The sequence below is a fragment of the Budorcas taxicolor genome, chromosome 14 (genome assembly GCF_023091745.1).
Source record: "Budorcas taxicolor isolate Tak-1 chromosome 14, Takin1.1, whole genome shotgun sequence".
NCBI lineage: Eukaryota > Metazoa > Chordata > Mammalia > Artiodactyla > Bovidae > Budorcas > Budorcas taxicolor.
Genome location: NC_068923.1, coordinates 35,369,198 through 35,396,419, shown reverse-complemented (window position 1 = coordinate 35,396,419; position 27,222 = coordinate 35,369,198). Strand labels below are relative to the sequence as shown.

The window sequence follows — 27,222 nt, the reverse complement described above, 5'->3', positions numbered from 1 at the left end:
AAGAAGAGAGGTGAAAAGAAAAGGAAAGATACAAGCATCTGAATGCAGAGTTCCAAAGAATAGCAAGAAGAGATAAGAAAGCCTTCTTTAGTGATCAATGCAAAGAAATAGAGGAAAAAACAGAATGGGAAAGACTAGAAATCTCTTCAAGAAAATTAGAGATACCAAGGGAACATTTCATGCAAAGATGGACTTGATAAAGGACAGAAATGGTATGGACCTAACAGAAGCAGAAGATATTAAGAAGAGGTGGCAAGAATACACAGAAGAACTGTACAAAAAAGATCTTCACGACCCAGATAATCACGATGGTGTGATCACTCATCTAGAGCCAGACATCCTGGAATGTGAAGTCAAGTGGGCCTTAGAAAGCATCACTACGAACAAAGCTAGTGGAGGTGATGGAATTCCAGTAGAGCTATTTCAAGTCCTGAAAGATGATGCTGTGAAAGTGCTGCACTCAATATGTCAGCAAGAGAAGGTAGTCCAGGGTATTAACTGGGCAAAGATCTACGGAAGGAGCCTACACTCTCCAGAATTGATTATTTCGATTTTCTACCTCGGTTTTGGGTTGTTAGTCATAACTTTTTACATTTCAACTTCCTCACTTATCTTCAGAGCAGGTGAGACGCCTTCATCAATTTCCTTGATGAGAACGTTACTGTCAACGACTATTCTACTATATTCAAGGTACAGCGACCAACATTCTGAGTCAGGAAACAAACAAGATTGGGTCCCCGTCCTCACGGCGTTTACAAACGACTTTAAAGAGGAAACTCTTACAACGGCCACATCCTTACGATACAACAATCTATTGAGGGGGATGGAGAATCCTATTTCCAGGCAGCGGTCGACGGCGGGAAAAAAAGCTGGGGTTCTCACCACGTTCCATCCTCCAAAGCCGCCGGGGGGACCCCGGGGGATGGTCTCTGCGGGCGCCACGGCTCGTGGACGGGAGACCAGCAGACCAGGGGGACCGGAGCACCAAGGGACCGCGGTGGGGAGGGGTGGGGGCGGGGCCGCAGGTCGCGCGAGCGAATCTCCGCGGCGCAGCCCGCCCACTTTCACGACAGCCGGCGAAGACCTGCGGCCCGTCGGGCCTGTAGCCCAGCTGGTCTCTGTCGATTGGTGACGCCTGCTCGGCGCGCGCGCCGTTCGATTGGCTCTGCCTGCGGGGGAGGAGCGCCGCCGCCTCTGCCGCCGCCGCCGCTGCCGCCGCCGCGGGCTCGGTCGGTGAGGAAGCGCTTGGGCACGGCCTGCTGAGGCGCCTCGCAGACGCCTGGGCTCGCCCGCCGCCCGCCAGCTTCGCGTACTTCCCGTCCCACACGGCCGGGCGCGGGGCAGGCCCGCCGGAGCCATGGAGGACGAGGTGATCCGCATTGCCAAGAAGATGGACAAGATGGTGCAGAAGAAGAACGCGGTGAGCGCGGCGGGCGGCGCGGGCCGGAGCGAGGCCGGGTGGCGGGCGGGGACCGGACGCAGGAGCCTGGCGGCCTGACGGGGTTCGTGGCCCGCGCCGCCCGCCCTCCCTGCTTGACACCGGCGAGGCCTCGTCCTGGGGCGGGGGCCCTCGAGGGAGTCCTGACCCGCGTCCTGGGGAGAAAGTCCCGGGGCAGGGGTCCTGTCCCGCGTCCTTGGTAGGGGAGGCCTGGGGAGCGAGTTCTGTCCCACGTCGCGGGGAGGGGGTCCCGGCGTGGGAGTCCTAACCCGCGTCCTTGGGAGGGTGTCTTGGGAGCGGTGTCCTGTCCCGCATCTCGGGGAGGGGTCCCTGGAGAGGGAGGTCCTGGGGAGGTGTCTTGTCCCGCATCCTGGGGAGGGGTCCCGGGGCGGGAGTCCTATCCCGCCTTCTTGGGAGAGGGTTCTGGTGGAGTGGGGTTGTCCTATCCTACATCTTGGGGAGGGGCTCACGGGACGGGAGTCCTATCCTGCGTTCTTGAGAGGGGTCTTGGGAGGGGTGTCCTGTCCCGCATCGCGGGGAAGGGGCCCTGGGGTGGAGTCCTGGGGGGTGTCCTGTCCCACGTCCCGGGGAGGGGGTCCCGGGGCAGGAGTCCTATCCCGCGTTCTTGGGAGAGGGTTCTGGTAGCAGGGGGTGCTCTGTCCCACTTGCCGGGCACAGGGTTTCGGGGGTGGGGAACTCCATCCCGCGGCCGAGGGCCCGCTCTGAGCGCTGAGGCCCCTGGGGCTGGTGCAGCCGGGTGAACTTCATCGAGGCGTTCTCACTATAAACTTGACGGTGGCCGAGCCTCTTGGCTTAGCCCAAGAGTACAGACAGCCCTCGCCGTTTGAAAGAATCCGTTCTCATTTTCCGGGCTCGTTGGCTAAAAACGAGAAAACTTCGAACAGCGGTTTGTGATCTGTTTCAGACACGAAGCTGATAAAGCAAAACGTGAAATTCCCGGATCATTTTTTTTTTTTTTTGAAAGGGCTAAACATGCCATGGATTATCTCAACTGTCTTCCATGTTTGTTTAGCAATTAAAAAGGTAAACGATGCCAGTGTGTTTGGCAAGCTGCTAAACTTTTTTTTAAGTGGATCTCCTTAGGCAGTAGAGTGCAGAAGGGCTGTGTCTAAGGCACACACCCTGACGAGAGTGTGCTGCTGGGCGGGTTTGCACAAGTGTCCTGGCTGGGCCTCTCTGGGCGCTTTACTGTTGATGCCAGCAGCGTTTTCTGTCACTGATAACGTGTTTATGTGGATGTGTTCTCTTGTGGTTTGTATGAGATGTCCCAGTTTCTGCATTTCTGTCCACCTGCCTGTGCCACTTTCAGTCCCTTGCTTCAGAGCTGTCTGTTCTGTCGCTCAGTCGTGTCCGCTCTTTGTGATCCCATAGACTTCAGCACTCCAGGCTTCCCTGTCCTTCACTGCAAAGCCGTCTTTTTTCAGCTAAACTGAATTCTCAAACTAACTGGAGAGAGGAAAGGGGTGCTCTGGTTTGTATAGCACTTTAGAGAAAGCACTTTACAAAGCATCTGTGCAGCGGCATTTTGGGACTCCAGACACAGCTGTGCTGCATCCATTTTACAGAATAAGAAACCAAGTCAGGCCAAGTAGTTCCTCAGCTTCCATGAAGGGTACACTGTGGATTAAGCCAGGAGCTGAGTGTTCTGCTGGACTGCATGCCAAAGCAGGAAGCAACCTTAAACACCGAATTCTTCAGGCTTCAAACTTAGTCTCTTCCTCTTTTCCTTTCACAGGTGCATTGCCTAGCATGCGATTTCATAGCCTGTTAATCTGCATTTGCAATTTTGGACTTTTAAAGTATTTCCTGTTTGTTTTCTGTTCTAGACAGTTGCCTTTGCTATTTGTTTTTTCACAGGCCATTCATTGCCTGATGCAAGTGATGAATTCTGGGTATTTCATTGGCTGAACATTTCTGTTATTTTGCTTAAATTGGCAAGTTTTTTCTCTGTCTGGGGAACGCTCAGTTCAGTTCAGTCGCTCAGTCGTGTCCGACTCTTTGCAACCCCATGAATCGCAGCACGCCAGGCCTCCCTGTCCATCACCAACTGCCAGAGTTTACTCAGACTCATCTCCATCGAGTCGGTGATGTCATCCAGCCATCTCATCCTCTGTCGTCCCCTTCTCCTCCTGCCCCCAATCCCTCCCAGCATCAGAGTCTTTTCCAATAAGTCAACTCTTCGCATGAGGAGTTTCAGCTTCAGCATTAGTCCTTCCGATAGGGAATGCTGTTGCTGTTAAGTCGCTTCAGTCGTGTCCAACTCTGTGCGACCCCATAGATGGCAGCCCACCAGGCTCCACCGTCCCTGGGATTCTCCAGGCAAGAACACTGGAGTGGGTTGCCATTTCCTTCTCCAATGCATGAAAGTGAAAAGTGAAGTCGCTCAGTCGTGTCCAACTCTGTGCGACTCCATGGACTGCAGCCCACCAGGCTCCTCTGTCTGTGGGATTTTCCAGGCAAGAGTACTGGAGTGGGGTGCCATCGCCTTCTCCGACAATAGAAGCGTAACCTAGGGGAAAAGGCTGTTAGTTGGATAATTGTTTTCTCTAACTTGGGCTATATAATCTATCCTTTAATCATCTAGTGATGCTTGTGTTTGTTTCCTTTCCTTGTAATAGATATTTCCCCAAAATGAGGAATTTCCTAGTGAGCAAGTATTGAGAAGACCAGTTTATGCTTATCTGCAGTTCTCAAATTATAAGGACATAATGCGTCAACAGAAGAATGAGAAGTATCACAAATAAGCCTCAAGTCTCATTTTTCTTCTCAAATCTTCTATTTTTCTAGTAGTACAAAATTTACCAATATAAAAACTTGCCCCCCCCCCCGCCCCGCCCTCAAAGAAAGGTAAAATTGACTGGCTCTTTTACTTTTTTCCTGTCTCTTTTCCTGTCTGTGTTACAGAAATTCAAATAGGCAGATGAAATAAAGAAAGGGAAACAGTCTAAATGACTCTCCCTCCCGGCCCACCAGCAGCCCATGAAAGCTTTTTAAGTTGTTCAGTAATTTAACAGAAGCTGTTCTGGGGAATTGTAGGATTATGATAGATTTGTTTCTTTTTCGTGTGTGTGGCTCCCAGATTTTCTCTACAAGCTATTTTTTATACTGTTTTTATACAATGAAAAAATGAACTTTGCTAAAAAAATAATAGTTTTCCTCTGAATTGAAGTTTAAGTGCTGTTGTTAGATAGTGCTTTACTATCATAGTAAAAATCATAGGTGTCGCTTTTAAGTAATAGTAAAAACAGCTTCCATTAATTGAGCTATTACTCTGAGCTAGGAATTCTTCTCAGTACCTACCTTATCTGCTTTATTCCTCAGACAGTTTATTGAGCTAAGTCTTAATCTCTATTCTAAAAATGAGGAAATTGGGCTTCCCTGTCAGTTCAGTGGCTGAGACTCCATGAGTTTGATCCCTTTTGGGGAATCTAAGATCCTACATGCCATGCAGTGCAGCCAAAAAATAAATTAAAAAAATATATATTTAAAAAAAAATAAAAATGAGGAAGTGAAGTATTTAGGCGCTTGAGTGAATTCTTAAATCTAATAGCTACAGAGTGGCCAAATGAAGATATAAATCTGAATCTGTTTTGTGTCAAAGCCAGTACCACTCTGTTCAAGCATCTACCACTCCAAGCATCTCTCTAGAATCTGGGTCTTGAACCTTGTCTGGGTACATTGGGCAACCAGGGTGTTTGCTGTTGTGGGACAGACAGGTTTCTCTAAATATCCCCACAATATCCTGACCCTGGTGCTGCCCAGAATGTTGCCCCGTCTGTGCACTTGATCTTAAACAGAGTGCACTTTGAGGCCATGATGAATCATGTGAATTAGTTCTAAATTTTCAGATATTAGCAATTTTTTACATAGATTTTCTTTTTCTTGACATTTTGACTTAATGTCAGTAAGCAAGTCTGTCTCCTAATCTTGGTTCAAATTCTGACTCTTCTGAACTTTAGCTGTTAGGGTCTAAAATGTTTTTTTGGTAGTAAATTGGATACAATTTAGTAAAGATTAGATGAATATAAAACTCTTGGCAGTACCTAGGATATGAAGGACTGATGTTGAAGCTGAAATTGCAGTACTTTGGCCACCTGATGCGAAGAGCTGACTCATTGGAAAAGACCCTGATGCTGGGAAAAATTGAAGATGGGAGAAGGGGACGACAGAGGATGAGATGGTTGGATGGTATCACTGACTCAATGGACATGGGTTTGAGTAGACTCTGGGAGTTGGTGATGGACAGGGAGGCCCAGCATGCTGCAGTCCATGGGATCTCAGAGTCGGACATGACTGAGCAACTGAACTGAACTGAAAAACATCTTCTGGTTTGTCTTTGTAAAGGATTTGTATCACTTGACTTAGAGGAATCAAGTGAGAACTTAGAATTTTCAAGTTCATGGACACATTTAATGAGTGATGTTGATTTGTTTATTTTTTTCTTCACTGAAGGCTCAGGGCTGAGTAGAATTAAATTGCAAAGAGAGAATCTAGGTGCAGGGATACCTGAAATATGTACATTTCTAAGGCTTAATCTTACCTGGGTTGGGGAAAAAACAAACAAACTGTGGTTTCCATATCAGGGTTAGATTAATTAGCATAAATCAGAATTTAGAATGACTACCCAGTCTTTGTGCTGCTGTTCATGGGGTTGCAAAGAGTTGGACATGACTGAGTGACTGAACTGATATGAACACAATCTTTTATAACAGCTTTATATAGCTGTACAATACAGTTCACCTTTTAAAGTATACAATTCAATGGTTTTTAATATATTCTCAGAATTGTACAGCTATCACCACTATCTAATTTTAGAACATTTTCATCACTCCGGATGGAAACTATCTGTTAAATAGCCTCTTACATAGTCACCGTATCTGCCCCCAACCACTAATCTACGTTCTTTCTTGATTTGCTTATTCTGAACTTTTCGTGTAAATGGAATCATACAATAAGTGGCCTTTTATTTTTTTCGCTTGCTGTTTTCCAAGTTCATCTGTGTTAACAGCATGTCAATACTGTGTTCCTTTGTGTTGTTGAATAGCATCCCTTTTTTCTGATGGATATATCACATTTTGTTTATTTACTCATCGTATGATGGACATTTGGGCATTTTCCACTTTTTTACTATTATGAATAATCTAAGCACATTCTTGATCAAGTCTTGGTGTGGACATATATTTTAATTTCTGTCGGTTGTATGCATTTCTGTAGGAGTAGAACTGCCAAGTCATCTGATAACTGTGTCTATGTAGCCTTTGGAGGAACTTCCAGACGATTTTCCAAAGTTGAACTATTATTCTACATTATCACCAGTAGCGTGAGGGTTCAAATTTCACCACATCTTCATCAGTACTTGTTATTACGGCTTTTTGACTATAGCCTTCGTATTGAGTATAAAGTGGTATCTCATTGTGGTGATTTGCATTTTTCTGATGACTAATGATGAACATTTTTCAGTACTTGGTGCCCTTGCATATTGGAGAAATGTCTGTTCAGATCCTTTACCCATTTTTTAAATTGAATACTTGTATTACTAAATTGTGAGAGTTCTTTATGTTCTGAATGCTGCTGCTGCTGCTAAGTTGCTTCAGTTGTGTGCGACTCTGTGCAACCCCATAGATGGCAGCCCACCAGGCTCCACCGTCCCTGGGATTCTCCAGGCAAGAACTCTGGAGTGGGTTGCCAAATTTCCTTCTCCAATGCATGAAAGTGAAAAGTGAAAGTGAAGTCTCTCAGTCATGTCCGACTCTTAGCGACCCCGTGGACTGCAACCCACCAGGCCCCTCCGTTCATGAGATTTTCCAGGCAAGAGTACTGGAGTGGGGTGCCATTGCCTTCTCCATTATATTCTGAATACTAGACCCTTATCAGAGATAGGGTTTGCATATATTATCTCTCATTTTGTGGGCTGTTGTTTCACTCTCTTAATAGTGTCTTCTGAAAGATAAAAACTTTTGTTTTTCTGGCTGCATTGTGTGACTTGCAGTATCTTACTTACCCAACCATGGACTGAACCCAGGCCACTCCTTGAAAGCACTGAATCTTAACCGCTGAATCACCAGGGAATCCCCCAAAGCTTTTAATTTTTATAAAGTTGAATTTATGTATAAATTTTGTATCTTACCAACCATCTCTCAAATGTCAGGCACTCTAATTTGATACTTCTTAGGTGTTACATTACCTCATTTGATCATCTTAACTAAAGTTTAGTGTAATATGCTCATCTACACATGAAGAAGCTGATGCTTGAAAAAGCAAAGTAACATGCCCAAGATCTGACAGTTGGGAATTGACAGAGCCTGGATTTTAATCTAGACCTACCATGTACATGTGTGCTCTTTGTGTTCTGTGTTGCTCCTTCCCTCCTTGAACAGAAGGCTATTTGGATCCTGGACAGTCTTGTATATACTGGGTTCTCACCATACCATATTTTATAAAGCACTTCTCTCTGATGACAGGTAGTAGTACCAAGGGTGTAATAAAGTAGTCTGTAGCTGTTTATCTTTTAGCCAGTACTGTGAACTAAATTTGACTCTGGAAGTTGAGGCAGACTCTTTCTTTCTCTTGCATCATTGTCTGTAGGAGATGCTGCAATCGAATAGACTTGACTTTTAGAAGCAGGTGATGATTAGGGACTGTTTAGTAGTGCTGTTTGCTGGAGCTAACACAGAGCAGAACTGCCCCAAGGGTGGGGCTGTAGAATGGACAGAGCAGTGAGGTAAGGCCAGGAAACTGGACTCTTGTCCCTTTGCAGTACCCATCCGTATCGCCTCAGGCAAATTACTTACCTTCTCTGAATTCAGGGTTTTGGTTTTTTTCTTGTTTAATTGAGGGTTTGAAGTGGAGGCTCAAAGATTTCTGCTTATTTTTAGATTTCCTGAGGTCAGAAAGTGTTTCTGTTTTGCCTATTGCTGTGTCCTCAGCACAGCAGAGAGCTTGGCATGTGGTGTAAATGGGTGTTTGTTAAGGGGGAGTGTGTCATTTGACAGAATGGGGTAAATCTCACTTTTTCTGGTTAGTAAATCATGTGACCTTGTGCAAGTTTCTTAACTTTTCTGGGCTTTTAATTTCTCATCTGTAAAATGAGGATAATAGGATTCCTGCTTCCATAGGATTCATTATAAAGATGAAATGAGATACTCTGTGCAGTGCTTGCCACATAATAACTCTCAAAAAAGTTTAATTTCCTCATCTGTAAAATGGGAATAATAGGATTCCTACTTCCACAGGGTTCCGTGTAAAGATGAAATGAGATACTATATACAGTGCTTGGCACATGGTAACCCTCAAAAAAGTTTTTGTCACTGAATTAACATATGATTGTCTCTTTTTTGCCCTTTTCACCCATCCAGATCATCATATTAATAGTTGTTTATTTCCTAAAGAACCTTGATTGAAATACACATCTTATTTGGTTAGAACACACTGTAATTCTGAGAAAGGTCATACTTTTATCCCATAAGTGTTATTTAACTTTTCCTTCCTTCCATAGCCTATATCTCTAACCCCAGTCTCACCAAAGAGATCCGAGTGAAAAAGGAGAGTGTGATGAAATTAATGCAAATCTGTTGCTTCCTTCTGTTTGAAAAACAGCTTAGACCTTAAGCCACATTGCTGATGTGTTAGAAGAGTCAACTTTATATGCAACCCAGCTTTATGTAAACCTAAGGAGACCCTGCTTTTTAAGGGACTCTTAGAATTGTGATTCTCTTCACTCTTAATTGATCTTAGGTCAGAAATTTTTCAAAAAGACCACAGAGACTTGAGTAGAAGAAAGATATCTACGGTAGATAAGGGTGCAGGCAAACAGTCTCGTAATCAGAACCTTCAGAGTCTTTGACATATTTCAGAATTCCAAATTTTCCAGGTTTATAAAGGTATTGGTATAGTACAAACATCACATATTTCATAGTATCGTCAGTGGGAGCTGGGCAGTTCCCGGTAATCAGACATTGGCATTTCTATAGTGAAATGTAACATTCACAGATTAAGTAGGATAAATAGAACTAAATAGCTCTGTACATCTGTTGAGATTAGATGTTACTGCCAAATGAGTTTATTGAAAATCTATGGCAAATCTTTTGGGTTTTAAAGGATTTTGGTTTGGGGATTTGCAGATACAGGATTAAAGACACTTGCTCACAAAAATGGCATGCATATAAAAATTCTTGATTAACAGTAAATTTAAAGTCAGTGTTTTATTTTTTTAACAACTCTAATGTTTTACAATTTTTAGTTGTCTCTAAATAAAAAGAAATTATAGAATTTATGGTCAGGAGGCATCTCTAAGAGGTGGATCCTTAAAATCCTTTATAATGACCTGTTTCATAATTTCTATTGAACTTAATTTTTAGCTAGGAGGTTCTGGGTTAAATTAAAAGGATGTATCTGTTGCCAGAAGAAAATTTAATACTGTTTTATTCTCCAGGGCCATATCTGTTAACTTAAAGTGGAAGAATTATCTGGCTAGAAACCTTTGCTTGATTTTAAACTTAAGAAATAGGGTGATACCATGAGGTTCCTTGCTTGTTCCGTGCTCTGGGCTTTCTGTTTTCCCAGGGTGTGGTGTGTTTCACTGGTTCATGGAGTGCCTAGTTTTCATATTTTAACATTTCAGAAAGCAGAATAAGTTACACGTATTGCTGGCCAGATGGATGTTGAGATGTACTTTCACAGACAGAACATGCAGCCCAGCATCAACATCGTGGAGCAGGTGTCAGTGACTTGGAAGGAAATCTGAGAGTAGCGGGGTGCTCTTGGCCCCCCGAGAAGCCAGTGGGAGAAGAGCAGTTTGGTAAAGGCAGCAGGCTCACACACCCAGAGCCCACCCTGGTGCCTGCAGAGAGCTGATGGTTCAGAGCTGGGAGCTCTTCTATGGATTCTTTTGTGAAATGTTGTGTTACTAGTGTTTTGACACAGCTTTTTGTGGGCTAAAATCCGATATTATGGAATCTGAGTCAATAGGCAATTCATAAGTGTTAAACTCTGCAAAATAGTTTTAGAACCACCACCTTAGCTAGTTTTGATTATATTTTTCTATATGTAAAAGGTAATATGCAAAAATTCCAAGTCTAAAGGAACTGCAAAAGTAAAAAGAAGTGATAAGAAAAGTTTATGATAGTTTAGTAGTTTTTTTATTAGTGGTATGTAGAATAATGATCTGTCCAAATATAGTACATTAAGTCACTATTAGACTAAATGGAATATGATTGATTAAGTTAAATGTATTAGATGAACTGAACGGAACTGAACTGAAATGTGGTTGATTGAATGAGTATCACGTTGGAACGTTGGCCACAAGCTGTAGGTGGCACTGTTGCCTCTCATGAAATTCCAGCCCCTTAGCTGCAGTGCTAAGTCGCATGTCATCAGCTGCATGGGAGCCTTTGATTCTAGATGGGAATCAGAGCCCTGGCAGAAGATGGGCCTGCGAGCTTAACAGAGACCTCACTTCTGGATTTCCTTTCAGAATTTGCTTCTTACCTTGCAAAAACCAGGTAGACAGCAGTGTCCTTGAGTCTGAGCTGTGAGGTGCAGAGGCATGGTGAGAATGGTAGAGAAGCGGTGCCCCCACCACCATTCTCCCACTCCTGCTTCCATAGCTAATTGCCCTGCATGGAAGTCTGGGGGTATTGTACCACCACAGTGAGAGACATTGCATATTTCTAGTTGGGACATATAAACAAATACTACTGAAAGTAAACCTTCACACGACAACACATAGGTGCTGGTTGTAACCCAATAAATGGATTTTATGATCCTCTAGTGAGTTGCAGCCTATTTGGAAAACTCTTTCCTCTCTCTCCTTTTCCTCTTTCATCTATGTATCTGTATCTCTATATACCATTCTCCTCACATGAATAAATGACTCTCAGTGAATTGTGGATAGGAAAGTACACATTTAAATCTCTGGTTACTCTTTGCTTTACTCTCTGGAGAACTTAGTTTGAAATTATTTTATTTTATAGGCTGGAGCATTGGATTTACTGAAGGAGCTTAAGAATATTCCCATGACCCTGGAACTATTACAGGTATGTCCTAACATATGTCATAATTTTTGAATAGGTAATTGTCATAAAATAACTGAAACATCTTCAATACCAACATAAGTTTTTTGTATTTTCCTCTTATAGTGTAAAACATTATTAACTTGTTTTTGTTTTTTTTTTAAAGGTGGTAACATAAATTAGTAATCTACTGAATTACCATCATAGAAAAATGTTGCCTGCTTTTTTGAAAGGTTTTCTGCATTCAAGTGCATGCCCCACCGGCTGAGAAGGCAGTGCTTTAGACAAGTTGTAAAGCATTCTAAAGTTCTAACAGTTTTTCTTCACTGAGAAAAGTTCGTAGAACATACTATCTTCTACAAGAAAGGAACCACTTTCTGTGGGGAAAATGTCCCCCAAATGCTGATCTCAAAGCACCTGTCTGTGTCTGCTGTGGAAACTCCCCCCGCTGTGCTGCATTCTCTGAGAGAGAACACAGGACAGTCCAGTCAGATACATATTCTAGATTCTTCAACAGCTGCCCTACATCTCTTTGTTGAGTGCATTGAATAATTTAAAAGGAAACCTTAAGGATCCATTTATTTCTCAGCTTTAAAGTTTATAGCAGGGTCTCCCTTTTATATCTCACTAACAATTCCTTTTGTTATTTTATTTCTTTCTATAACCATATTTTGAAAGATTGTCTACTGACAACCTGAATTTACTAATTAAGTCACCATTTTTTATCTATCATCCATAATTGGCCATCAGAGCGTTTATGTTCTCGCAGCACAGTTTGAAGACAGTTGATGTGTGGGAAAAGAGCATGGATTTTGGAGGCGACAGACCTGGATTAAAATCCCAGTTTTGCCATTTAGTAATGGTGTGCTGCTGGCCAGGTTATTTATTGACACTTCCAGTCTCTTCATCTTTAAAAATAGGGATGATGGTTTCGATTTTAAAGGATCTTGGGATGGTTGATGAATATGGGCGTTCCCAGCACGCCCCTGAGCAAGTATGTCACCGCAAGTTAAGTTTTCTGTATTCTGTGAAGTCCATTTTTAGTATCTGTGATCGTGTGCTGGTGTTTAACCTCGTGTAGACGGTAGTATTTGTTTAGGTGTCCTCCTTATAAGGTGCAGCGCGTGATGCACATAGTCATCTGTACAGGAGAATGTGAAGAGGCAAAGTGGGTGTGTGTGAGCCATGGTTGCATCCGCCTGCCTTGCCTACACACACAGACACTCTTTGTTCTGTTCTCTTGTGAGAGAGACTGACTTCATCTTACTAGTTGACCAGCCTCACTTCAGTAGTGAGTTAACGTGCCTGCAGATCTCGGTGGTGAGACCCTTGATGTGTGTGTCTTAAGTCGACAGTCTACTGCTAAAAGAATTGATACAGTTGATGTTTTTTCTGTTCTAAAATGAAGAGGCATCTGGAAAACAAGAAAATCAAACAACGAATTGCCTGAAATAAAATTGCTTGTGTACTTTTTTTTTTGTCATTGCCTTGCAGTCCACAAGAATTGGAATGTCAGTGAATGCTATTCGCAAGCAGAGCACAGATGAAGAAGTTACATCTTTAGCAAAGTCCCTCATCAAATCCTGGAAAAAGTTATTAGGTATCTTCCCTTATATATATTTATGATCTGGTTTATTCAAACATTGAGTTGTTGAATTTTTTTTTTCTTTTAATGAATATAGGTGTTTTGAAATCTGTACTTTATAATCTGGGAGGGGGCTTTAGTCTGACCTTGAGGGTTCTGCTTTTTAAGCTAGTCAGATTTAACTTTCTTGGTTTTTTTTAATACTTACAATTAGATGGCCTTTTTTTCTTTTTTTTGCCACTTTATTTTTTAATTGAAGGATAATTGCTTTACAGAATTTTTTTTTATTTCTGTCATACATCAATAAGAATCAGCCATCTGTAGACCCATGTGCCCTCCCTCCCCATCCCACCCTTTTAGATTGTCACAGAGCCCCCGTTTGAGTTCCCCAAGTCATACAGCAAATTCCCATTGGCTATCTATTTTACATATGGTGTTGTAAGTTTCCACATTACTCTCCATACTTCTCACCTCCCTCCTCCCCTGGATTGCCTCTTTAAGAAGAAAAATTTTCCCCAAGGGGAAGGTGTCCCACTTTTTGAAAAAAACTATTTCTAACTTAGAGAAAGTTTTCAAAAATAATAAAAATAATTCACGTGTCATTTTTCTAGGGCATCCATCTTTAATATGTGCCATGTTTCTTTTGTCATAGTCTCTCTTCTCTTTTTCTCTTTATGCTTACACTTTATTTTTTCCAAACTACTTGAGAATAGGTGGATCTCTCTTCTTTATTGACTCTTTAAAACTTAAGTGTGTGTTTTCTTGGAACAAGTTTATTTTCTTACGTAATCCTAATACAGAAAATTCGGGCAATTTAACATTGGTACAGTTACCTTAATCTGCAGTGCGCTGTCGTTCCAGTTTTGTCAGTTATCCCAGTAATTATTTTTCCAGCTTTTTCCTCATCCTTGAGCTTTTTTATGTCTTTTAGGACATTTACTTTTGAAAACACATGCCCCCTCCTCCCCTCCCTCTGTTGCTGTGTGTAGGGGCTTGTCTGGTTTTGGCCTGCGCAGTGCATATTACAGGCTCTTAGTTCCCCAACCAGAGCCTGGATCTGGGCCCACTGCAATGAACACGCTGAGGCCTAACCAGGACCGCCACGTTCCCTGTTCAGGCTTTATCTGTCATTTTCTCCTGACTAGATCCGGTTGTGTGTCTGTAGTTGGGGTGCTGTGCATGTGTGTCATGTCCTTCTGGGGTGTGTGGCGTACAGAGATAGGACGGTGTTATTTCTGAGACTCAGCCAAGGTGTACAATGCATCACTGATGATTTTTCCTCGTGTCTAATAGAAGTTCTGTGGGAATCACTTTAAGACCCTGAAACTATGGTGCTCCCTGTCAGACCTTCCCCCACCCCCATTTGGTATCCCCCGATTACTGCCCAAACCATTCTTTCCAGTGACAGTTGCAAAATTATGATTTTCTAGTTTTTCTACTTTTTCTGTTTTCACACATCCTCATTCTGTAAGAAGAACACTCTTCTTGCCTCCCAGTTCTTTTTCTGTTGTGAATGTGGATGCATAGGTTCCTGTTCTGTATAATGGATTATAATCCATTCCTGCTCATATTTATTTTGATATTTACATTGTCCTAGGTTTGACCAGTGAGCACCCCTGCACACTGGCTTCTGTGTCTCTTTAACAAGCTCCTTGCTTTTTGTTGTTGTTTTTTAACCTCTTTCCTGCATTCTGGCACCACCCAACATGCTGGGCTCATCTGTCCCAGCCCTGGAACCAGCCATCTCCTGAGCAGTTACCATTCTCATGTGGAGGAGAAAATAAAAGAAGTGAAGCTTTTAAAACTTCATAGATAGCAGCAGTAATAATAAAAGACCTATTACATATAAGAGCTTGGAAACTAGTAACCAAGAATTGTAAAGCCTATGAAATTTAGAAAGTTCATCCTTAAGAAAACTAACTAAATAGACGATCCTGTATTAGATTCCAAACCAGAAAGCATTGCCGTTTAGGTTGTTAGCTAGATTTCTGGGAGATTTCCTACTGCTTCTGGTTAGCACAGTTCTGAATACTTAAGACACACTGTGTGTGGGCCTGTATTAGTGCACTTAGTCCTCCCAGCTGTCCCGCGTGCTCGGGGCTGCTGTAACCCAAATTCGTGCTGAGACAGTCGAGGGGCTGCTGTAACCCCACTTTGTGCTGAGACAGTCGAGGGACTGAGAGATTAGGTGCCTTGTTTGTGCGCAGTAGGAGGAGTGCTGACCGGCTGAGCTAGGGAGTGGTCTGAGCCCTCTGAGCCGGGCTTTGCTGCGTGGCTCACCACCCTCTGCTCAGAGGTTGGAGTGTTTTTACGACTGTTCCTGCCTCTTACTGCCCTGCCTTTTCAGAGGGCCACCCTAGTGCTCACTGCACCATGGCAGCGTTACAGCTCCCCCACCAGCACTGGACCTTGTTAGACGGTACTGCCTGATTGTATTACCTGTCCCTTGTGGCTCAGATGGTGAAGAATCTACCTGCAGTGTGGGAGACCTGGGCTTGATCTCAGGGTCAGGAAGATCCTGGAAAAGGAAATGGCAGCCCACTCCAGTATTCTTGCCTGGAGGAGCCCATGGACAGAGGAGCCTGGTAGGCTGTACAGTCCATGGGGTTGCAGAGAGTTGGACACAATGCATCATGTGACCTTTCTGAAGCCTTCTGCACGTCTTGGAAACACGTCTTGGTCCTTGCTCTGTTCTGAAATGTCATCGCCGATCCGTGCTTTCTTCCTCACGATACCATAGCATCTTCAGGCCTTCCAGGGAATTATAGAGTAAAGGGGACAATACAGTTGGTCTCTGAGAACTGACAGGTGTCCTGAGGACTGGATTCCCATGATAGTTCTGGAGTTGTGCTTGGGACTGTCTTCCGTCAGTCAGTCCTGTCCAGAGTGGCATGTTAGCGTCGTCTGGGGACACTCAAGCCCCCTTCTCCTCCGGGAGCTGGATGGAGTGTTGGGGTGGGAGCTTAGAGCTGCCTGGGCAGTCATGCCTCAAGGGTGAATGTTCTTCCATGTTCTGTACAGAGGGCAGTGGAGAACTGAGTTATTCATGCAGCTCTAGTACTCGTGTACGGATCAAAAAGTAGACCAAACTGGGGTAGTTCAGGGGCCAAACATTTCTGAACCCAGCTTCACAGCTGTTTTGGTTGATATAAACGTGAATGTTTCTTTCCAGTGTTGCCTTCACCCAACCTATTTTATGTACTTTATTTTCCCGTGTTTGATGACTCATTTCTTTAAGTCTTAAAGCTTATGCTTTATTAGTATTAATAACCTGTATTAGTTTTCAGATTATTTAAGATAGAGGAGATGCTAAGTAGGCCTAACTCATAATCCTGAAGTATATTCTATGAAAATCTTCTTTGTTTACTATCTCTGAAATATTTATTTGTATTTTGAGTACCACCTCAAATTTTTTTACTTCATGAAAAATTATCAAAACAACATTGTTATATATACTTTGCACTTTAATTTTTTTAATGTGCAGTGTTTTTTCCATGTACATTGGCTAATAGAATAGCTTGCGTAAACTTCATTTACTTGTTAAAAACTTAGGATTTTATTGGGTTTTTGTTTTCTTTTTTTGCTTGCATAAATAGCTTGATAACATGTAGTAGTCCTGTTTTTTGTTTTGTTTTAACAAGTGCTGAAACTTAGGAATTTCATACATTTTCAGATGGACCATCAACAGATAAAGACTCTGAAGAAAAGAAAAAAGATACTGCAGTTACGTCACAGAATAGCCCTGAAGCGAGAGAGGAAAGGTATTTCACTTCATGGAAGCTCATGTGTTTTGGGAGACAGGGGTCCTGGAGGCTTCAGAAAACACAGGACTGACCTTAGAAGGCCTGTGGAGTTGCTGCCAGGTCCATGCAGGCTGTGTGTGGAGGCCGGCTGGGTTACCGGCAAGGGCAAGGGGCTGCCTGCCGGTAGGGAGCACCAGGTGACGTCCATGGAGTGAAAGGCAGGATTAGTTTGGTAGAACTAATTGGCGGAAATCTTTACTGTGGTAAAAGTTAACTGAAACTAGTCTGAAAATATTTCAGTAAGAATCTAACACAGCAAGTTAAATCAGGAGTGTTTGAAGTGATTAGGTTGACTGGAAGAGTTATTAATTGTTGGAATGGTATCGATGTTTTTAGGGAGAGATTAAGAGATGTTTGTATTTTCACAACTCCTCACTCCATGTGGTTTTTATCCTGAAGCGGTGTCTCATGTATAAGCCTCACTGGTTGTCTGATTGGAGCAGGGTTTGCCAGCGTTTCTCTCTGGTTTTGGTTGAGAGCAATCATAGTCTTTGTGCCCTCCCCTCCCACCTCTGCTCATAACTGAGATCCTGTCTTTTCATGTGCTGTATTGAGGCGTAACGTGTATTTTCTGTATTAAAAATATTGTTTAACATTTAAAAGGAGGATCAAAGTTAAAAAAATAAAAGACTTGTCTCATCTTTACTAAAAGTTTTAACTTCTTTTTAATCTATATACAGGCAGGTTTTTTCTTTTTCCATTTAAGAATCACTGGAATATTATTTCATTTATTTAGGCCCAGAATTACTGTTTTTAGAGAGTAATGGTAATGATACTCACTTTAAGAGAGTTTTCCTGACTTCTCTTTTTGTTTTTTTTTTGTGTCCGTGTGTATATTCTAGCAGCTCCAGTGGCAACATGAGCAGCAGAAAGGACGAGACCAATGCCCGGGACACGTACGTCTCATCTTTCCCTCGGGCGCCGAGCACTTCTGATTCTGTGCGGTTAAAGTGCAGGGAGATGCTCGCTGCTGCTCTCCGAACAGGAGGTAAATGTTGTTGCTCAGTCCCTTGACCAAGGCCGCTGCTGCCCTGTCCACCTCGTTTCATCCTCTGGGTGGGACCCCGATGGTTGCTGCCCCTCACTGCCCAGCCTAGGGAGCGGCTGTTGTGCCGGACGTTACTGAGAGCAGTGAGGCGCAGGCATGCAGGCCTCTGCTTATTACGGGTGATTCTCAGAAACAATAGGTTCCTTCCTTCTGGTGAATGTTCCCCTGAGTCGTCGTTATTTAAACTCTTTTTTACAATCCTTTTTCTCCTCACATTTAATCTGCAAACTCAGTATCCGCCCCCCTCAGATTGAGAGTTAATGATACATATTACTGTCCGGTTGTTAAATGTTACTATGACATATAATAAGTTTTATATTCATAATTTCATTTCCTACTCTTTTAAGTGGGAAAGAGATTTTGGTTTATATATGGGAGCTCTAATTTAATCTGGAGGTATTCATTCCTATGTAAAATTTGGCTTTAAAGTTTCATATATAGGAATATATATTTATTGTCTTCTAAAAATGCATCCTTTTCTATTCTCCTGAGCCCTAGTTAGTATGACCTATTTTTCTTCTTACTCTGCCTTTTCTTTACTCTGATTCCTTTATTATCTCTATGTATATTTTCTTGTTTCTTTCTAGTTTCTTTTTGTTCCTTCTGTCACTTTGAATGTTTGCCTAGAAGTCTTTTGAGTGTGTCCATATATGTGATTGGCTGATGAAATGAATGGTTTCTTTGCATGGAAGTCTGAGGCGGGAAGGAGACAAGACAGTACTTTGCATAAGTTTCTCTGCTCTCTGTGGGAACAGCCAGAATTTCTGGAGTTGTGAAATGAGGGGTTGCCTGCTGGATGCGTGACTCCCCGACTCCTGAGGGATAAGGCATCATCCATGCAGGAGCCCTGTGGACACTAGCTGAATCCAGAGGAGGAGCCGAGGGAGTCACAAAGAAGACCAGATTCTAAGGAAACTATACTGAAAGGATTCTTTGTACAGGGCAAGTGGGGCTGAAGAAATAGGAATATAGTTTAATTGGCTCTGTACTGAAATTTTCTTTTAATGTGTGGTAATCATTCATTCATGACACTTCTCTGTGTCTGTGTTTAGATGACTACATCGCCATTGGAGCTGACGAGGAAGAATTGGGATCTCAGATTGAGGAAGATATCCTTTGCGTGTATATTCACAATGGTGTCAAGAATCCACTAGATTATTTTTTCTTCCTGTAAAGAAGAGAAAATCTTATTCTACAGTTTTTGTCTTGATTGTTTTGGTGGGAAAGGGAAAGGCTGTCTGTGACATGTTATTCTTGTTTTCCTCTTATGTAGAAGTAAGACACGTAATGGTGATAGTGCTTTTATTTTTCTGCCTTGCAAATTGAGACTGTAACGTCTCATGGACACGTGCTAGCGAGTGTAAAGTGGGGTCTCACCTTGTGGAGAGGGGGGCCCTGAGCAAAGCATAGAAATCCCCTGAGCTCGTCATCCTGTGCGTTCACGCTGGTTGCTTCAGAAAGAACTCTGGTTGGGGAGAGGGAGTCTTGCACATGGGTCCGGCCGCAGGGACCATCTGGTGACAGGTGACAGTGTACCGCAGGCCTGTCCTGGCTGAGGGGTGGCTGCTCTAGGGCTGGGCCTCTGCTGGAGCCTGTCCCATTGAGAAAAACCTCCTGCTAACCTGGCTTCTTGCTGAGCCGGAAGGAGATGAACCTCCAGGCCACTACGAACTGGCTGTGTGGTCTTTTTGAGGCTTTTAGGATCCTTGGCAGAATGCAGATTTGGGCCAGGGAAAGCATGTATAAGTTCAAGCTCTTTTTCTAAAGTTTTCTTACTCAGATTGAATACCTGAGTTACATTTTTAAACCCTTTTAATCTGTGTCACTTGGCATTAAACATTGAGAAAGTTTAATAGCATTCATAGCATAAAATCACTATTTTTTGCCAGGTACTGATCAGGAAATCAGGCCTTATTAGGAAAACAGTGCCTTATTAATTTAATCTGAATTGGAAATACTGCTTAGAAATTTCAGGAATTCTTATCGTGGCAGAATTTGAAAAAAATGATCTTAGGACCTTTATAATTTAACCTTTTTCCTTAACGGCCTAGTACCTATCTATCAAGAAATAAGGAATACAGACATGAAATACAAAAATAGAGTACGAAGTAGGATATCAAATCTTAAGGATGCCAAAAACCCAAATTTAAGGAAAAACGTGCTGTGTGGGAACATTCCTCCTGACTTGTTCGCTAGAATGACAGCAGAGGTGAGTGTATTTGAATAGAACATTTCTGTGGCAGTATTCCATGATGTCAAGTGTAAAGTCTGTTTAAATCATGAAATACTGAATAAATACTAGATCTGTAATAGCTATCCTAGTACACTTTTATACACAGTATATACAGTATACTAGATAAGAACTTAGGTGATTGAATCTGTTAGCGTTAGTACTTTGTCCCTTTCATAACTGTACCGTGATCTTTGAGTGGTTGCCTTATTAAATTATTGTCAAAAAATAAAAATGTTATTTATTGTAGATTCATGTAGAATCAGAATTAAATTTCTAATTGCAAACAGACTTTGTAACCTCTAAGCTCTTTTCTTGGTTAAATACTATAAGATTGGCTACATCTTATTGACTATCCTTATATTTATTTAGAAAGTGATGCAGAAAATGATATTCATTGTTTGCTTTTTTAGATGTAGCAGTTCATAGATATAAGCTGAAGTGTGTCTACAGTTTCACTGTCTTACTGAGCATCCAAGTGAATTTGTCTTTCTGTATAACTAATGAAAACTATATTTATAAGATTCATTTTTTAAAACCTCATTAGAATAATTTTAAACTTTCCCAAAGTACAGAGCATAGTGTAATGAAGTCCTATTATCTACACATCACCTAAGCTTCAAATATATTAAGTAATTTGTCACTTGTTTATCATCTGTCTCTTCTTTGTTTTCTTTCTTTTCCCCTGAATTATTTTCAAGTAAATTCCAGACATTGTATCTTTCCACCTCTCTATCCTTCAGAGAAATCTGTAAAAATCTGACATTTTTATGTAACTACACTCATAGCATCACTGCATCCAGCAAGTCTAGTGATGATTCCTTGGTGTATCTGATATCTGGTTTATAGTCATTGTATGTTCCTGGTTGTACATTTACTTTGTATCAGGATCTGAAGTCTAGATGTCACCTTAAGCTTGGTCTCTTAAGACTGTGTATGAACATAGTTAAGTCTCCTTTTCCAGCCCCCTTTTCTTCCATGACATTGACCCATTGAAGAAACTGGTTTATCTCTTGTGTATCTCACACTGAATTGCCCATTTCTTCCTCATTACACTAATTTTTCTGTCTCCATTCTTTTCTGTGAACTGGAAGCTAGTTTTGTAGCTTAGATTATATACAGGTTTAACTTTCCCTGCACAAATGCTTCATCAGTGGTCCTTCTTACTTCATACTGCATCACTTCAGGAGACATGTATCTTGTTCTCTTCGGGTGTGGAAATTTATCAGGGATTTGTGTGCAGTCTCATCCCTTCTCTGTGAGGTTCTCCACTGGCCTTTTATCTGCTTGTTCACCCACTGATGATCCTTGCCTGAACTGGTGATGTCATTAGGAACTGCAAAACAGATTTCTAGAATTCTGAAAGTCCTTTCACCTTTCTTAGCTAGACTTCTTTTATAAAGGAGCACTTGCTCTGAGTTTAAGGCCATTGGTTAGGATAGGAAAGGCAGGTGAATGTGTAATTCTTCCCTTTGGTTAACAGTTGTCAGAAGCAGTGGTTGGCGCCCCACTAACCCCCAATAGGGGCTTTTATTGCCATTTTTGCATGTGTTTGTGCTCTACTTTTTTAAGTGTCATTACAGACTTGTGACTTTATTTATCCAGTGGGGTTGATCTTTTCAGTGATTTATCATGGTGGCTGAAGAAATTATCCTCTGTCTGGTCAATGGAGCTCTGTCACGTAGCCCCTCTGTCCAGTGATGCGCTCACAGTGGTCAGGCAGCTCAGAAATGTGTGTTCTTTCCTTATTATTTCGCTTCCTGGCACAGGACGATACTCTGCCTTTCTTGTGCATTTCTTGACTCAAAACTGGAACCAAACATTCCTCTGAGGCCCCTGGTTCCTTTTCCGGCGAAGGAGGTGGGTGCAGTACTAGAGTCCATGGTCTGGATACGCTCATCACTATAGGATTGCATTAAATGCAGCTTTCACATACAGACTTCTGAGTGTTTGGGGAAAATGTAAGAGTAAACAAACTGATGAGTCCTTTGAGGAAAAATATGATATTTCACTTTCAAAATTTTAAAAGTTGATTTTGATCCTGTTGTTGTTTAACTATTAGAGCATAAACAGCATTCTGCATGTGTGTAGAAGGTGCCTGTAACTGGGTGGTATTGCTGTCCTTATGATAGGAGATGGCTAGTGATGAGCTCAAAGAGATGCGGAAAAACTTGACCAAAGAAGCCATCAGAGAGCACCAGATGGCCAAGACGGGCGGGACCCAGACAGACTTGTTCACATGCGGCAAATGTAAAAAGAAGAACTGCACTTACACCCAGGTTTGTGACTGTTAATAGATGGACTTTCATAGTAAGAGGCTTACAACTCCTGTTTCAAGACAAATACCAACGTATTTTCAGTTAGCTGGATTTGTTAGTATTAATGTATCCTTCTACTTGAAATCTCTCTCAAAACATATCAAAATAACTTTGTGTTTCTAGTTACAGTCTTATATTAGAGCAGATGTCAAGTTCCCCAGTCACAGAGGATGGGTATTGAAGGCTCTTGTTGCTGTCTGACTTTTAGAAAGGTTTTGGCAGTTTTTGTCAGAATGAAGTATTTGTAATTTTTACATTTTTGCAAGTTTGTAAGAAAACTGAGAGGTCTTTTAATTAGTATTTCTGTGCTTCTTATGATTAAAATTTTTCGTATTTGTTAGCCATTTATCAGTAGTATAATGTGCGAGTTTAGATGATTTTCCCACTTATCTGGGATAAAGATGAGAAGACAAGGACTTTTGTTTAGAAATGTGTGTTCTTTCCTTATTATTTCGCTAATTTGTTAATAACTTGTTTTAGACTGTTACACATTTTATTGTGCTACCATTGTAGTTGATGTAGGATATCCTAATTTAAGTTGGATTTTCTGTAGTAGTGTGAAAAGCAGTGTTTTTCACCCACCTTTGCCATAGGTACAAACGCGGAGTGCTGATGAACCTATGACAACGTTTGTCGTCTGCAACGAGTGTGGAAACCGGTGGAAGGTAGGGTCCCCGGGGGGTTTCCTGTTTCACCCGGCTCTGTGGAGTGGTTTCTCCCTGGGGTGGTTACACTGGCTCTTCTCTGGGGGCTGTCCCGTGTGTCCCATGCTCACACTGCCCCATGCTGGGGAGGCTAGGGCTGGCGTCTGTTGTGGATCACACTATTTGGTACTCTGCTAGAACTAGGCAGTGACTTTGGACACTGCCCTCTGCGTGGTCTTGGTGCAGGAGTCAAGGTTGGATCTTAGAGGTGTAGCTACTGTGTCGCCATCCTGTGCGCACGCTGTCCTTTCAGGCGCTCCCATGCTTGTTCTTCTGGAACACATACATGTGTGTATGGTTGCATAAATGTTTATCCTGGAAAAACTGCTGTACCTCATTGAAGTCCAGCCCACTGGTTTCAGTGTTTATTCTAGGAAATCCAGATGAGCACTGCCATGATCTGGTAGGCTTCTCACGAAGCCTTTTGTATTGCCTGTGTTCTCCTAAATTAGCCCCACACAGGCAAATAATGTTACATGAATGATCCATTCTTCAGTGATTTCTGTGAGCCACAGAAACATCACCTAAAACAGGTAGGGACATGAGGAGTGTGTGACTGGGGGCTCCCACAGGAGGAAGGTGGGCTTTGGAGCCAGACACGCTTTCGGCTCCTTTGCCCCTTACTGTTGCTGAACTGTGATATTTTCACAGACAAATATAAATAAGACCCACATTACAGGTCATGCCGAGTAGTAGAAATGATAGATTTAAAAGTGCCTGGTCATTGTTGATACTCCAAAAATGCTTTCTATTTGTGATTAGTTATGTGTGTGTGTGTGAAAATTCTACAAGCTTCTTTTCAAGTTATTCTTACCTTAGACTTTTCCTTACTTTAAAACAATCATAGAGGTTAAAGCATTTCCTGAAATCAGAAGTGAACAAAAAAGACAGTGGGCGGAGGGCTCCAGCAGGGTTCCAGGGGTGAGGCCAGTGCCTGTTTCATTACACACAGAGATTCTGTTCTTGGGCCTGGAGGTTATGGTGCTGACAGTGTCTTCATGGCTTGAAGCAGTGTCTCCTGTCTGGAGCTGGCAGTTTCTTTAACTGGTCTACGGGAGAGATGTTCATGCTGTTCAATCCTGTTGGGCAAACCCGGTTTTTCCAGCGCTCTCCTGGATTTGTTTAGCATCAGGAGGAGGAGGAAGACTGGGTATATCACAGTTTGTATTGAATACAGGCAGTTTGCTGCAAAGTGCTGACACAGTTCCTGTTGGATTTAAGAAAATTCAATGTAATGTAGAAAGCTGATGCCTATGGTGGCTTACTCTGGAAGTTCAAATTTGGAATTAATTTTTTTAACCTAAGAATTAAGGAGAGAAGTGCTTAATAAGAAAATATTTTATACTATTTATGTATGCTTAGCAATTCTAAATTGGAAGAGTCAAACACAATATAGGTGACTGTTCATGTCTGGAAAATACAGCATATTTTTTAAAAATGCCTGTTTGTTTAGCAGTGTCATGTGTATGCTGTGTTGAACAGGGAAGGAGGTACACCCCATTGTCTGTATTTAAAGGTCTCATAAAATATTTCTTCTTTTTTGACAGTTCTGTTGAGTTGGAAGCATTGGCAAAACATCTGGACCATTAAGAAGATGGATTTTGTAATTAGCTTTAAAGACTAGGTCAACTAGCTAGTTTTCCTGCAAATCAGATTTTTAAAGTAACTTGCCTCCCTTGGGTTAGTCTCTGGTTTTGACATAGTGTCCCTTCCTTAAACGCCTTCTGTAGTTTCAGGTCAGTAGGGAGACCACATAATGGTATCTGTTTCAAAACTTTTTTTTTTCATTTTTATAAACTTTTGGCAGTTAATTTTTACCTTTTTTTTCTTCTTAAAAGAAAATGTAACAACTTTTATACAATATAAAACATACGCAGTAGAATGTTACTCTTCTCAGTTAACACACAAGTGGAAATTACATTTTTTTTTCCTATATTGGCATGTACCTGCAAATATTAAAAAAGGATAAGAGGCAGTGTAATTATAAGTTTATCAGACATGGTGTGTATTCAAGTAATACTTGACCAGCTTATCTAAATTGTATATAATATTTGAACTAGCATATGAAATTGATTTTAATTATTCTGTTCACAAGTCTGGGATAATTAGATATTATTTTGCATTTGTAACTAACTGTGATCCTCATTTCTTGTAATTTCTTGTACATGTGTATTACTTGTTCTTAATAGATTTTAGCTTTTGGAAATATGACTTGACTTTGTTGAAATCAGTTTGGTTTGTTGTTTATTTACCTGTTTGACTTTGTAGTGTATTTTAGTTTTGCAGAACACTGTTGTAATTTGGTATGCTTTTCATAAATCCCAGACAGGCAAAGAGTGGAAAGTTTGAACCATTTTTACCTTTTGTAGGAAGACACACTGGGAGGAAGATGTTAGCATTTTAAAATAGTGTGGTTCCTGTGAACAGTTCCTGACTTGACTTTGATTTGGAAATCTGCCCTGACAGGACTTTAAGGCTTATATAGATCATTAAGCTGTGGTCTTTCCATATGGAGACTGATGGAGCACATTTCTGTCCTAACTGACTTGCTGCCTCTGTTACACAGGAGTAGGCTGAGGGACAGACGAGTGTGTGGGCTATAACATGGCCCACGTTTATGGGACGGACCTTGCAGTTAAGTGTGTGCCATCTGCTTGGTTGGGAATAAGGAAGAATGATCTCACTGGCTGTAGCACATCTTGAATCTCCAGTTATGAGGACCACATCTCATCCTGCTTCATCTCCCCTCTCCAACCCCTATGGAAAGACTTCAGCACCAGCTTGCATGCCCCTCCCTCCCTTTCCCCACTGCTCACCGCAGGTCAGTTTGATGCAGTAGAGAAAACATCCAGAAGTCCACATGAAGACACCACATGTAAGAATTGGCCACTGGTGCCATCCCACCTCTACTTTGTCAGGTCACAGAGTAACCTTTTATCACTTGGAAAATAACATGAATTTTTGAAAGAATGAGTGTAAGAAGATTAAAATAGTCCCACTTTTAAGTGAGCCATTTTTAAATTTGTAATTCAATAAAGTTTCTTGTTATTAAACATGTATCACATTTTGTCATTTTATTTGGATATCTATACTTGCTTTATTTTTTGTTTAAAAAGTTCTGCTTTCCCAACTATTAAGGTGTTTTTAAAGTACAGTTTTAACTAATGGTTGCCTGGTTGTAGGTATGAAGGGACAGGTATCGAGCAGTGGTGCAGAGCACGTTTGTTGTCTCCTCCCTGGACCCCGGAGAGGGATTCAGGCTGGTTCAGAGCAGAGTACATGCGTGCATCCTCTGTGTGCACTCAGTGTGATACGAAAAACCAAACAGGGAGTCTTAGATTGGAAAATCCCAGCCAGTTATAAAGTAACTGGAAGTAAACAGTTCTCAAGGGTAATATCTTATAATGTCTATTTCTAGGACAAAGCAACTGTGTTAAATTAACATAGAGGAAGTAAGATGTTGCTCAGTCGCTAAGTTGTGTCCGACTCTTTGTGACCCCATGGACTGCAGCACGCCAGACTTGCCTGTCCTTCACCATCTCCCAGAGTTTGCACAAATTTATGTCCATTGAGTCAGTGATGCAATCCAACCATTTCATCCTCTGTCACCCCCTTCTCCTGCCTTCAGTCTTTTCCAGCTTTTCCAATGAGTTGGCTGTTCGTATCAGGCGGCCAAAGTATTGCCGCTTCAATGTCATTTCTTCTAATGAATATTCAGGGTGTATTTCCTTTAGATTGACTGGTTTGATATTGCTGTTTAAGGGACTCTCAAGAGTCTTCTCCAGCACCACAATTCGAAAGCATCAATTCCTTGGAGCTCAGCCTTCTTCATGGTCCAGCTCTCACAGGAAAGCTATAACAAACCTAGAGAGCATATTATTGAAAGCTGAGACATCACTTTTCTGGCAGAAGTCCCATGTAGTCAAAGCTATGTTTTTTTTCCAGTAGCCATGAACAGATATGAGAGTTGGATCATAAAGTTAGATGTAGTGACAGTTAATGAAGAACCATCCCCGGAAGGCAGAAGATCACCACCTCGGTTTTCCAGCTCCCCTGAGAGTGATG

The 27,222-nt window shown here is 41.9% G+C and overlaps 1 protein-coding gene across 2 annotated transcripts; it reads left to right on the top strand.

Annotated features, from left to right (window-relative positions):
- The first annotated feature begins 1,197 nt into the window (after positions 1–1,197).
- TCEA1 (transcription elongation factor A1) lies at positions 1,198–26,214 on the top strand. 2 transcript variants are annotated; one of them, XM_052651544.1, is made up of 10 exons: positions 1,198–1,420; positions 11,431–11,493; positions 12,964–13,069; positions 16,728–16,815; positions 17,703–17,845; positions 18,958–19,014; positions 19,960–20,114; positions 22,268–22,414; positions 23,047–23,118; positions 24,705–26,214. In XM_052651544.1, exons 1-10 carry the CDS (start codon positions 1,358–1,360, stop codon positions 24,711–24,713), a joined length of 903 nt encoding a protein of 300 aa, XP_052507504.1. In that variant the 5' UTR covers positions 1,198–1,357; the 3' UTR covers positions 24,714–26,214. The 2 variants fall into 2 exon arrangements, with proteins under 2 accessions (XP_052507504.1, XP_052507502.1); XM_052651542.1 differs by having other exon boundaries at positions 17,700–17,845.
- Positions 26,215–27,222: the final 1,008 nt, after the last annotated feature.